The following is a 14,224-nucleotide window of genomic DNA, read 5'->3' as shown; positions in this document are numbered from 1 at the left end:
GAAGTTGATGAACTTGGCCGTTAAAACTTAGAAATGAAGATGTTCTGATACAATGACTAATCAGCTAGATAGTGGTAGAGATGGGCATTGCATTTTAATCGTAGGGCATGGCTTATTTTATTAATTCTGTGATAAATTAGATAAAAATGGATTTATTTAAATTTTACATGAGTTCCTACTGTGTGCCAAATATTATGCCAGTGCTGGTGGTAGAGAGATGAACAAGGAATAGTCCTTGTGGAGTCCTCATTATATGGGCAATAAGTGACGATAACGAAGATATGAAGAATTGATGAGGGAGCATAACGGAGCAAAACATTAAGTTTTTCCTGGGGATGTGCAAGAAGACTCTGTAGGAAGTGATATTTCAACTAGTCCTTAAAAAAAGGGAGGCTCACTTAGGGGGCTATGGGACTACTGTGCAGGGGGGCGGGCTGCAAGCATAGAAGCTCCATAAGGGTAAGGGTCTTGTCTTGTTTGCTGCAGTATCACCAGAGCTCTGAACGAGACCTGGCTTGTTGAGGAGCTCAGGAAATATTTGAAGAAATCAGTAGTTAAGAGAATACCTTAAAAAATACCAACATATTTGTTGAGGACTTACTGTTTGCCAGCCAGTGTCTTAGGTACTTAATTCAGATTATTTCTTGACAGCCCTTTGAGGCAGGTATTGTTATCCTCTCAGTTTTATGGATGTGAGGCTTAGAGAAGGTAAGTATTTTGTCTAAATAAATAGGAAGCAAGAACCTCCTCTGAACATCCTCTTTCTTCCCTCTTTCCTATCTCAGTAAGTTAATGCAGTTAACAGATATTTATTGGCTATTTATTATGTGAAAGCCAGCATGCTAGGTATCTGGGGTTCAGCATAAACACAAGAGAAATGAGCCTGAAGTCATCCGCTGTAGTGGGGAGATTTACACTTGCCATTGCCATGGCTAACTGCTGTTTATTCTTTATGTTTCAGCTTTGGCGTCCCTTCTGGGAGGCCTTCCCTCTCCTCCCAGGACTAGTTTTAGCACCCTTCCTATGTGTTTCCCTTTACCTGTTCTTACTGCTTGTTCGTCTTCCCTACTAGATTTTGAGCTACTTGGAGAGCAGGGAAGCTGTATTATTGTTCGTTGTATCACCACTGCCTATCACAGTGCCCCTTGCACATTATTGACACCTACTAAGTATCTGATTAAAGAATGAATGGTTCGATCTGCAATTTACATAGATCACTCCAGCAGCAGTAAAGTTAATCTAAAGTTCTCACACAGATGTGACAGGTGCCCATAGTACATAGCCATATGTAGCTGTTGCTTATTTGTTTTTACCAGGCGGTGGATTTTGGTTGTCCTACTGTAATTTTACTGCCTATTTCATTTACTTCTGGATTTTTTTTTAATTAACAGCATTTATAAATATAGCCATTTTCCAAATAAAGACAAGAATACAGATGTAATACTTTAGTTAACAGTTGAGAGTTTAATTAATTCAGTCCTTATTTATTGAGGTAGGCAGAGTTGTAATGGTTTTTAATATTTTCTTGTCACCCACATTTAAAAGCCTTTCCATTAAATCACTGTTTCCCCTCAGGAAATCCTCAGAGTGCCTCACGCATCTGAACAGAGATATGATGCTGAATTCTTTAAGAAGTTCAGAAATCAGAATATTGTTCTCTCAGCAAGAACTTATGCTCGGGTAATTTCTTTTTTGTAAATAAAACAATTATGGTTATTAACACTTTCTAAGTCTTCGAGCCATGCAGTTAATGTTATTGCATGCATATATCATTACATTTCCTTTCTGTGTTGTACTATATTAATAAATGTAGAGAAAATAGAATCATGTTAAAATTTTTTTATTCGTCATTCTGAGTTCTAAAAATAATTTTTAGAGCATTAGGTTGAGAAAAGTGATATAGACCTGGAAAAATCAGGAATCTTTCAAAGCACTTCATATCAGAACTGCATAAAAAAGTTAATTTTAAGGTTTTGAATGTTGTCATCCAAAATCACTCCTTTATTTCTAAGGTTCACGTTAGAAACTTGCCCTTGCCTTCTGTACAGGAAAGTAATGTACAAGCCCTAGAAATTCTGTTCACTTACCATGGATCTGAGCTGCTTCCTCATCGCCTTGTAATTCTCTCCAACTTCCCAGAGACCACTTCTCCACATGAATATTCTGTTTTGCTCCCTGAAGCTTGGTATGTACTATGTTCACTGAATTTTACCTTTTTACTAAGTAACAATTTTTGTTTCATGTTAAACATCTTAAATTAAAAAAATTTTAAATGTAAACAATTTAAACTTTTTTTTCTGATTATAAAATGATTTCTAACTTATTTTTTTTTTTTGCGGTATGTGGGCCTCTCACTGTTGTGGCCTCTCCCGTTGCGGAGCACAGGCTCCGGATGCGCAGGCCCAGCGGCCATGGCTCACGGGCCCAGCCACTCCGCGGCATATGGGATCCTCCCAGACCGGGGCACGAACCCGTATCCCCTGCATCGGCAGGCGGACTCTTAACCAGTGCGCCACCAGGGAGGCCCCCTCTAACTTATTTTTATGTGATCCTGAGGCCAAACCAAAATGTGTCTAGCATAATAGGATTACTGTAATGTACGGAATGTGAACTTTACTTTTTTTTTTTTTTTGAAAGTCTTCTGGTACTAAAAAAAAAAAAAAAAAAAAGAAAAGAAAGTCTCCTAGCTTTATGACTATGTACTCAATATATAGTGTTTTATGGTTAAGAACAGTTTTTAGGATAACAATGTCTGTTTGAATTAGTTGTATCTTTTAGAAATTGAAGTGTAGTTCTGACAATATTAGGCTGTAGGTCCAGGGAACCCAGGAATGTCCTGGGGATCCTGCTTTTCTCAACAACCTTTTCTCCCTATGAAGTTCCAGAGGCACAAAGATAGATGGGAAACCAAAGTACCTCTTTCCTATTATACTAATGCTCCTTATCTCAGTTGAAGGCTTTTTGATAATTGGGTTGTGACGTGTGACATAGACTCTTAAGACCAGTGGGACCATTAAGACCCAGTTGTTCCATCTGGTGGGCTTCCAAAGGCCAGAACATCACTTCCTGAGAATGAAGAAAAGAGAATATACAGTTGACCCTTGAACAACACGGGTTCAATCTGTGCAGTTCCACTCACACATGGACTTTTTTTCAGTAGTAAATACTACAAGACGACATGATCCTCAGTTGGCTGAATCTGAGGATGTGGAGCTGTGTGTCCAGAGGATCCACGTGCATGGAGGGCTGACTATAAGTTATAAGGGGTTTTTGACTGCATGGAGGGTTGACACCCTTATCCTCCCTGTTGTTCCAGACTCAGCTGTGTTTGCCTCAGTGTGTAGCCCGGAGATGGGCAGGTCATCAGCCCCAGGCCTGAATGCCACCTGGGAGTAGCATACCTTGCTTCTGTCTGACCACATAGAGGCAGAAGGCAAGAATATGTCCATTTGTGAGACCTTTTATGTCCGGTAAACTAGCCCCCTAGTAAATGTGGCTCAGTCATTAATTGCCTCCTTTCTGAATTTGTTTGCCCAATCTTAAAAAGAGTTGAGAGTCCCTGTCTTGCTTACTCATGTTGCATACTTTTAGTAATAGGTGAATTGATCTGTATGAAGTCTGCTCGTAAACTATAAAATACACTGTAAGGGATTATGACGGCTCTGACTGAAATCATTGTTCCAGACTCTAGCTACTGGCAACTTACAGTGATATGGGAAGGGACCTGGGGATCATTTGGCTTCCTCATTCCCCCTCTGCACCTCCCCTGCATAGTTGTAGGCTTAGGTGTTGACGATAATGACCAGCATTTATACAGTAATTACTATGCATTTGGCACATACTTACATACGGTCTCCTGACACTTTTGGTATTACCTCTGTTATTATAGAAAGCTGAGATTTACAGAGGTTTAATAGCATATTAAACTTTATGTAAGTGCAGCCAGGATTTGAACCTATTTTTACTTAGAGTTGTAAGTCAGTAAGCTCTAAAAATAGAAGTTCTAAACTCCCTATTTTGCATTACTGTTAGTACTAAAATGTAATTCTTTGTTATGATAAAAGTGAGCAAAAAGAAAAAGCTTGGGATGTACCTTTCAAGCAGTTTCTTTTAGATCTGAGTACTGATAAGTAAATGCAGTCTATAAATATGTATTTACAAATATTTCAGAATATAATTCGTTTATTTTCTGCCTATTTGCAAGATAGATCTAATCTGCATGGAAATGACCTTTTCTACTGTACATTGTTAGTATAGAGAAAAGGGCCACTGTCTTAATGTTTTCTCTAAAGGTAATTTCTCCTTAGATTTGAACTCATTTATTTGCATTGTCTTCTGATGATTGCTTAAACGTTTGATTTTAACCTGAAATTTTAGAATTGGTTTTTAGAATAGTTTTACAATGCCCAATGCTATATGTTATCTTTGAAAGCCCTATCTATGGTTCCTTTATGGTGGCTGTCATAACTGATTTAAATGGCAGTAAATACTTTGGGTATATCATTGCAGCAGAGGGTAATTAGATGTTATTTTGAACCTTTCTTGTGGGATGTGTTGCTTAGACAAACTTGGAAAAGACTGATTTCTTGTGAGTCCTTAAGTTATAATCATTTTAAATATATTGAGAAAATATAGATTTATTTTTTTGTTAATCTTTGTTTCTCAAGAAAGTCTTTCACATTGATTATATTTTTGCTATAGTTAGAAAGACTGAGAAAGAACAATAGATTTTTAATAGTAATGTCTTTTATGTGACTGCAAAGCAAAACCACAGTTGTTTCAGGCATAGCCTCTTCTATGAGGTCTTCAGTAATTATTCCTTTCCCTATATTCTCATAATTCTTTGTTCATTCTTGCAGTGTAGCACTTTTTATTTTGTATTATAGTCAGTCATTTTTATTACTGCCTTTCTACCCCTTGTTCTCTTCTTTAATAAACACCCAGCCTTAAACTCACTAACTTCAAGATGGAGGCCATCTCTTCCTGAGTTTTGGATCCTCAGGGCCCAGGTGTTTGTGTAGTAGTTCTCTAAAGTTGTTTGCTAACTGGATAAATTAGGTCCATTTTATGCCCATTTACAAAAGAGATGAAAAGATGTCCTGAAGGGATTGCAACTGAATATGCTTTCACTTATTAACAAGGGAGGTGTCCAGGTAATGTTTCTCCAAGGCTCCCACCGCCTTAAAGATTCAATTGCTATTTTAGCCCATAGTTGAAGCCTGTACTCTTCTACCCTATTCAAAGTTTTACTCTAATGGACGTGGAGATCCATAAGATACAATCGTAGGACTTATTTCCCTTTTTTAGGAAATATATTTTTTGAGTACTTGCTATTCATTTTCAAATCACTTGGAAACTTTGGGTCAGATGGACACAAAGTGTCTGTTGGAATGTAAACACCCCTCACTGTTTGACCGAGCCCCTTCTGCATGCCTGGCGCTATGGTAGGGGTCTTGAAATGAGTGAACACAGTTCCTCTTCAGCAGGAGTCATCAGGTATGGTTTACACAGGAACAGAAGTTCCTGCTTGCGGCATCATGCTTTCAAACTGAGGAAGAGATGAGTTGAAAAGACTAAGTCTGCAGCCTTTTTGCTTTCTCTCTTCGTCTCCTCAGTTACAATGTTTGTCAGCTCCTGAAATGGTCTTGCCACTTCCTTGTTTACTGCCTCGGACAGCTGTAGAACTTTCTGTGTGCATGCCTTGTTTTTCTGTGAGCGTATACATTGCTCAGTGGTAGAGCCTATATTTCATCCTGCTTTATCTTCTCTTCAGCCCGCCAACTTGTATTTTTCAAGTAATAATGACTTTTTAATTATCTGTTGAATTGATTAGAAACAAGTCACTAAGCTCTAAATGGACGGCTCCCAAACGCAGAATGACCACATAGCTCCCCACTGCCTTCAGCTTGCTGTTGGGACACTTGGCACAGTGCCCTGCTCTCTCCACTCTGCCACACTGGCAGTCCCATGAGCATGCCAGGCCTTCCCTCCCCGCCCCCCTTAGGGCTTTTCAAGGTTAGTGTGCTCCCGCTGGGTGTGTCCTCCTGGATCTTCACATGACTTGGTCTCTGCTCAAAGGCGCCCTCTTCAAAAAGGCCTTCCTCAACCACTCTTCCCCATTGCTTCCACTCTCTCCTCTCTCTGCCCTTATCTGAGTTTTCTTTTCTTCTAGCACTTATACCTAACATATTATATGGTTATTTATTTGTCTCCTCCAGTTTATCGATCTTCCTTGGCCATTCTATTTAGAATTTTACCCTCACTTTATTTTTATTTATTTATTTTTGAATTATCCATTATAATTATAAAATTATCCATTTTATACACATCAGTGTCTACATGTCAATCCCAATCCCCCAATTCATCCCACCACTGCCCACCCCACTAGTCCCACCCCGCTGCTTTCCCGCCTTGGTGTCCATACGTTTGTTCTCTACATCTGTGTCTCTGTTTCTGCCCTGCAAACCGGTTCATCTATACCATTTTTCTAGGTTCCACATATATGTGTTAATATACGATATTTGTTTTTCTCTTTCTGACTTACTTCACTCTGTATGACAGTCTCTGGGTCCATCCACGTCTCTACAAATGACCCAATTTCGTTCCTTTTTATGGCTGAGTAATATTCCATTGTATATATGTACCATTTCTTCTTCATCCATTCGTCTGTCGATGGGCATTTAGGTTGCTTCCATGACCTGGCTGTTGTAAATAGTGCTGCAGTGAACATTGGGGTGCATGTGTCTTTTTGAATTATGGTTTTCTCAGGGTATATGCCCAGTAGCGGGGTTGCTGAGTCATATGGTAGTTCTATTTTTAGTTTTTAAAGGAACCTCCATACTGTTCTCCATAGTGGCTGTATCAATTTACATTCCCCCCAACAGTGCAAGAGCGTTCCCTTTTCTCCACACCCTCTCCAGCATTTGTTGTTTGTAGATTTTCTGATGATGCCCGTTCTAACTGGTGTGAGGTGATGCCTCACTGCAGTTTTGCTTTGCATTTCTCTAATAATTAGTGATGTTGAGCAGCTTTTCATGTGCTTCTTGGCCATCTGTATGTCTTCTTTGGAGAAATGTCTCTTTAGGTCTTCTGCCCATTTTTGGATTGGGTTGTTTGTTTTTTTAATATTGAGCTGCATGAGCTGTTTATATATTTTGGAGATTAATCCTTTGTCCGTTGATTCATTTGCATATATTTTCTCCCATTCTGAGGGCTGTCTTTTCGTCTTGTTTGTAGTTTCCTTTGCTTTGCAGAAGCTTTTAAGTTTCATTAGGTCCCATTTGTTTATTTTTATTTCCATGACTCTAGGAGGTGGAACAAAAAAGATCTTTCTGTGATTTATGTCATAGAGTGTTCTTCCTATGTTTTCCTCTAAGAGTTTTATAGTGTCTGGTCTTACATTTAGGTCTCTAATCCATTTTGAGTTTATTTTTGTGTATGGTGTTAGGGAGTGTTCTAATTTCATTCTTTTACATGTAGCTGTCCAGTTTTCCCAGCACCACTTATTGAAGAGACTGTGTTTTCTCTCTTACCCTCACTTTAAATCCTCCTTTCCTGCTTTATTTTCTTCCTAGCTTAGGTCAGCCAAATAGTTGACCTATCACCTACTCTGTTTTGAGATGCCATTGGCAGAATGTTTCCCTTGACTTTTTTTTTTTTAACATCTTTATTGGAGTATAATTGCTTTACAATGGTGTATTAGTTTCTGCTTTATAACAAAGTGAATCAGCTCTACATATACATATATCCCCATATCTCCTCCCTCTTGCGTCTCCCTCCCACCCTCCCTATCCCACCCCTCTAGGTGGTCACAAAGCACTGAGCTGACCTCCCTGTACTATGCGGCTGCTTCCCACTAGCTATCTATTCTACATTTGGTACTGTATATATGTCCATGATATTCTCTCACTTTGTCCCAGCTTACCTTTCCCCCTCCCCATGTCCTCAAGTCCATTCTCTACATCTGCGTCTTTATTCCTGTCCTGCCCCTAGGTTCTTCAGAGCCATTCTTTTTTTTAGATTCCATATATATGTGTGCCTTGGCTTTTAATGGGAGTTTGATTAACTAATTTTAATTGAACCAAATTTTATGATTATGATTGCTGGGAAACTTTGGTTTGTGTTATTTTAGTGTTTTATATTGTCATTCTTAAATAATCATATTTGACATTGATGAAATGTGACCAAGTTGTATAAAGCTTTGAAATTATTTTATCTGTCATAGGTGATACATGTGTTTGTTAGCTACCTATCCTTAGTTTGTCATTGCTGTAAAACGTTTACATTTTATATTCTATTTGACTCTTTTAGTACAAAGGTGACGTTTCTTACCATCTTTGTTAACTTTGGCAGTTTGTGGTAATAGAGGTGTTTTTTTTTTTTTTTTTTTTTTTTTGCTGTACGCGGGCCTCTCACTGTTGTGGCCTCTCCCATCATGGAGCACAGGCTCCGGACGCGCAGACTCAGCAGCCATGGCTCACGGGCCCAGCCGCTCCGCAGCAATGTGGGATCTTCCCAGACCGGGGCACGAACCTGTGTCCCCTGCATTGGCAGGCGGACTCTCAACCACTGCGCCACCAGGGAAGCCCTAGAGGGTTTTTTTTTTGGTGAAAGAAAGAGAAGTATATTTTTTGACTTTTAGTATTTTTTTTAAATTAATTAATCATTTATTTATTTATTTTTGGCTGTGTTGGGTCTTCGTTGCTGCGTGCAGGCTTTCTCTAGTTGCGGTGAGCGGGGGCTACTCTTTGTTGGGGTGCACGGGCTTCTCATTGCAGTGGCTTCTCTCATTGTGGAGCACAGGCTCTAGGCACGCGGGCTTCAGTAGTTGTGGCACACGGGCTCAGTAGTTGTGGCTCATGGGCTCTAGAGCACAGGCTCAGTAGTTGTGGCACACGAGCTTAGTTGCTCCGCAGCATGTGGGGTCTTCCCGGACCAGGGATTGAACCCGTGTCCCCTGCATTGGCAGGCGGATTCTCAACCACTGCGCCACTGGGGAAGCCCGACTTTTAGTATTTTTGATGCTTATAGCATGTTTTAGAAAGTTTATTTAGATTTTTCATTTATGCCTTTTGTTTTATTGGAAAACCTTTCCAGAGTGGTGAAAGCAGGCTAGTTTAAAAGGTTGTATTCAAAACAGTTGTCTGTTGAAATAATATAGGAGTGGGATAAAAACACTGACTAGCTAGAGCCAAGTTGCCTAGATTTGTGATCTTGGACACGTTTTCTAACTGTACCTCAGTCTTCTCACCTGTAAAATGGGGATGATTATAGCACTTACTTCATAGCATTGTGAGAATGACCGAGTTAATGTATGTAAAACACCAGGAATGGTGCTTGGCACCAAATCATTGCTACTTAAGCATTAGGAATTATTATTAATGCAGAATCCCATGCTAAGGCCTTGGCCTTATATATGTTATATAATTATTATTTTAAACTTATTGGAATATTTTTATAGTAATGGAAAAGTTGCAAAGATAATACAGAAAGCTCCTGTACACTGCTTGCCTAGCTTCCTCTTCCTTCTTACATAATCATAGCACATTTGTCAAAACTAAGAAATTACTGCTGGAATAGTCCTGCATATAACGTGACATATGCATTCCTAAAAATCACTGCACTATGCAAAATACTTCAGTGAGAACCACAGGGCTTATGGGGAGAATAGGGTTAGTGGAACAAAGTTAGGAATGTAGTAACAATCGTAGTATAGTTTTACATATATTAAATGATTAAGAAACACGTAAATACTAAAATATGGCACTTTACCTTGACAAAGACCTGAAAAAGACTGCTTATGGAAGTGAGTGTTGGAGCAGTTGCAGTTTGTGTGTTATTGGGAAGTGGAGGAGGGGGGTGGTTAGAATTCCAGTACAAAGTTGTAGCCCCAGATGTGGACTGGAGTGGCTCCTGATACATTCTGGGAACTGAGGCTGCTGCTGGATGTTTGGGGAGTGTGTGTGCATGCACACGTGAGCTGACGTGGCTTGGTTCAGCTGAGTGCAGTTTTCTGTGTTTACCTATTGTTCCTTGTGGATGGAATTGGGCATCAGCAAATGTGAAATTTGTTTTGCTGAAGTTGTTCCATAATATATTAATTTATTGGAACAAGTTTGCATTTTGAAAACATTGCAGAACTGACCATATGTTACTGTTAACTAAACTACGTATTTATTTGGATTTAAGGAGTGTTTCTCCTAATATCCTTTTTCAGTTGCAGTATCTGATCTAGGATACCACATTGCATTTAGACTTCATTTACTTTTAATATATGGAAATAAACTCTGTCATTCAGTATCTGTCACTCATGAAGTTCTTTGACACATATATTTATTACTAGACAGTGAAAATTGATCCTAATATTTATATTCCTGGATCGCCTCCAGAATTGGCAAGGAAAGATTGAATTATATTCAGCGTATTTTGGTGTATTGCAATATTTAAAGCATTTTATAGTACAAGTAGCAAACCTCTGTTGATGGAAATAGAGTATCCAGAACACCTCATTCTTCTCATCATCCTTGAAAAACTGTTTCTATAGTAACTTGGCAGTTCGTTTGCTTGTGAATATCTAAGTTTAGATTATTTGATGATTGAAATTTTGACTGTGAAAAGCATGCTATAATATACAGATGGGCTGTGCTTGTGTGAACTATGAAAATGTGTTTTAGACGTTTCCATTTTCAGAGTTGGCGATTATTTGTATTATTTGCTGACTGACTTCTGACCATTCTCTACCTTTAGTTCCACAGTAATTTATGTGACATATCATTAAGGCTGAAAATAAGAAGTGGCTGAGTGAAAAATTTTAAGTCACCAGTTGTTTAAATAGAATATGATGTCAACCTAATATTAGGTCTGTTTATAGTCATTTCATATTCTCATACCTAGTCTCATATTCAGAAAGTGCTATCTATTATCCTAGAGTGTAAAAAGCACTTACCCCGCCTTCATTTAGAAGAACCTTGCAAAACAGTCTGATAAATTGTGTGACAAACCAACTGGCAGAAGTTTCCTCCCTGTGACTTGCAGACCCAGGCCCTCTTTGTGCTGTGCATACTTTAACTCGTGTGTTTGTCCCCGGTATTTTATTCCCTTGCTAACCCTAAATCATTTCTGCTTTTCTCAGGCCTTTGTCCCTTTGGTGCCTCTCTACCTCGCTTGGTAATGCAACAGAAAATCCAGGGTCCCCAAGAATTTTCCCATTTTCATTTTTCATTGGGAAATGTCATTGGGTAAATAAGCTTTGCATCCTCTTCTCCTCATTGATAAGTCTTTGTCACTCCCCCATAACTAGAAGGCCTTCGGGTGACAAATTTGGAGGATATTTTTGCTTTTAGAGGCTGCTAGTATCCCGTGGCACATTTTTGTTTTGTTTTGTTTTGTTTTTCATGACCAGACTAACATTATCTCACAAGCAGGTGCTTTGAATATACTGATGAATGCAATGATGGTTAATGACTGTTGGATGAACGAATGGTAGTTATGTGAAGAAATTTGGAAAACACAAGGGGTCGATGTAGCAAAGTAAGTAAAATGGACTCAGTAGCATTCTTTCTGAAACAATCTGGAAAGGAAACCTGTCTGACTTTTCCTACTGAAAGCAAGGTAATATACTAGTTGTGGTCTACCATCGTCTTCAGAGTGAATATATGTATATCTTTAGTGTATTTCTGGATCATATCTTTGGCGGTGTATATTTTTGACTCTGTGTTAAGCATAGGGACCATTAGGACCATTCGGCCTTGATATACTTTTTATTTTATTAAAAAAATTTTTAAAATCGTAAAATACATAAAAATTTACCATCTTAACCATTTTTCAGTGTGCAGTTCAGTAGTGTTAAGTACATTCACATTGTTGTGCCCTCAATTTCCAGAACCCTTTTTATCTTGGGAAACAAACTCTGTACCTATTAAATAACAACTCCCCATTCTTGGGAAACAAACTCTGTACCTATTAAATAACAACTCCCCATTTTTCTTTCAACCCAGCCCCTGACAACCACCATTTTACTTCCGTTTTATGAATTTGACTATACAGTATTTGTCTTTTTGTGACTGGCATAATGTCCTCCAGGCATAATATGCTTTTAGTAAAATTAATATCACAAATAAGATTTAGAGTGGCTGGCCACCTGTGGGCCATGTTTCTGTTTATGCTGCAAAAGTATTTCTTAAATAAAGTAAAGGACAAAGATGAGTTCTCGTTCAGGATGGGGTGTTACATCACCATTGCTGCCTGACTCCTTGTGGAGAGCCTTTTCTTTATCTTTCGGTGATGAAGAGGGCATCCAAATGAAGGGAGCTTCTAATATCACATCTAATACTTTGTTTTCTAAATCTTGGGTTTGAATAGCCAAATATGGAGACTTTTTCTGTTACTACAACAACATTAAATTTATGTCATAAAAGCAAAACATCAATATGCATTTTATTAAATTTTTTAGTAAGACAAACTTGATCTAGGTCAAATTCATATACCTTTTAACTTAAATCGTATAAATCAAATAAAGAATTTACCTTGAAAAAGATCAGATGACATTATTCCCATTCTTCACAACTGAAAGGTAGATAGGAGTTTACTTTTTCCTACACTTCGAGTTTCAAATTAGTGATGTTTTGATATTTTACATTAGTTTGTGATTTTTTCAGAGATGAAATAATTTGAACTATCTTTTTCATTGAAGTCAAAGTTGACTGTAGGCAGCTTTCGATTCAGAAGGTAAGTTATTGTTTGGTTGTTTTTTTTTTTTTTCTTGAAAGGCAACAGAAAACAGGAGGAGGATCAATTACTGTTGGCTTAGTTTCATAGTTTTAAGGTTATTCTGGAAGTTTTTCTCCCATAAGAAGCATATTACTGTAATGTTTCTTATGAAGCAGATGTTGGTTTCTGAATTTTAACTTTTCAGTGAAATTTATAATTAATCATGAGTACATGTGAAACTGATTTAAAAATTGAAGCATTTGTAAGTTGCTTTAAACTATTTCATTTTCATTGAAATAATAGTCTAAAGAAGGTGAATGACTATAAAATTTTGTGTTATTTCAATAAAAATTTAGGGAATAATTATGTACCATGTAAAGGCATTATATTAGATTAAATAGGTAGATAGGTATATGAGTCAGATGTGGTCCCTGTCCACAGATAAATTAGAATCTAGTAGGGAAGATCAGACAGGTTAATTATAGATATAACTACCATAAAGTTAAAATATGTGTCACAGGAGGAGTATAAATGGCTTTAGAGATAGGAGAGATTACTTTCTGTTACAAAGGAGGTAAATCAGGAAAGCCTTCTTGGCAGAGGTAAAGTTTGATCTAGGCCTTGAAGGTTGAGTGTGTTTTTGGTGCTGGGAAGTTTGAGTAGGAAAGAGTCATCTGAATAAATATTTAACCTGAAGTTGTTTCACCGACTTAGTCCTCACATATATGATATCATGTAGTCTCAGAGTACAAAAGATATTCGCAATTAACTTGTTAATTGAAAATGAATTAGTGCAGAGGTTTTCCAGTGAACAATTTGAATCTCTTTTTACTCAGGTTTTTATGTAGCCCAATCCTGATCATAAAGATCTCTTTTTTCTTCCTTGAAATGTTTAAGAAGCAGTTTTTATTGGGCATTCTATTTCCACCATATGTTTTTTTGTTGTTGTTGTAATGAAATATCACCTAAACTATAGCCTGGGTGATGAAATAATTATGGAAAGATTGGGGCATTGCATTCACCTTTTTGATTCTCAAGGGAAACATAAAAGTGTTTCTTTACCCTTTAAAATTGAAAAATTGATTAGTTACCTAACCAAAATTCAATTCCCATATGCGCAGTTTATTTCTGAACTGCTGTGAGCAAAGAACAATAAATTGGTTTATATTCTAGGCTTGAAATAAGTATGTGGCCTTCTGCGGTGACTGTCATTAGAGAGAGGCGTGCAGGCAGCATGCTACAAAATGGGATAAGTTGGCAGTTTCTGAATCCAAGAATAACCTGGTGGTTGGATAGGAGAGGAAAGACCTAAGATCCTCCCTTGTCTGGGAGCAGGGTCTGGGGCTGGCAGTGGGAGAATTGCTTTGCATGTCTCCTGGCACTGTGGACATCTTAGATTTTGATTTGATTAGTTCTTGTCTTTCTGTTTATTTAAAGCAACAGAATAGATTTAGGGCAATTTTATTGATTATGAAAGTGGAACCATATTTTTTTAGAGTAATTTTTATGGACCTTG

The 14,224-nt window shown here is 37.9% G+C and overlaps 1 protein-coding gene across 2 annotated transcripts in view; it reads left to right on the top strand.

Annotated features, from left to right (window-relative positions):
• NBAS (NBAS subunit of NRZ tethering complex) overlaps nt 1-14,224 on the top strand; it is a 345,026-nt gene that overhangs the window by 94,060 nt on the left and 236,742 nt on the right. For both annotated transcript variants that reach the window (XM_060116919.1, XM_060116918.1), the window contains 2 exons: nt 1,576-1,680; nt 2,049-2,185. In XM_060116919.1, coding sequence (XP_059972902.1) covers nt 1,576-1,680; nt 2,049-2,185 — 242 coding nt within the window. The remainder of the gene's footprint in view (nt 1-1,575; nt 1,681-2,048; nt 2,186-14,224) is intronic.

The sequence above is a fragment of the Mesoplodon densirostris genome, chromosome 14 (assembly GCF_025265405.1).
Source record: "Mesoplodon densirostris isolate mMesDen1 chromosome 14, mMesDen1 primary haplotype, whole genome shotgun sequence".
In the NCBI taxonomy this organism is placed as follows: domain Eukaryota; kingdom Metazoa; phylum Chordata; class Mammalia; order Artiodactyla; family Ziphiidae; genus Mesoplodon; species Mesoplodon densirostris.
The sequence above is the reverse complement of the archived record's forward strand: the minus strand, read 5'-3'. Positions and strand labels throughout refer to the sequence as shown.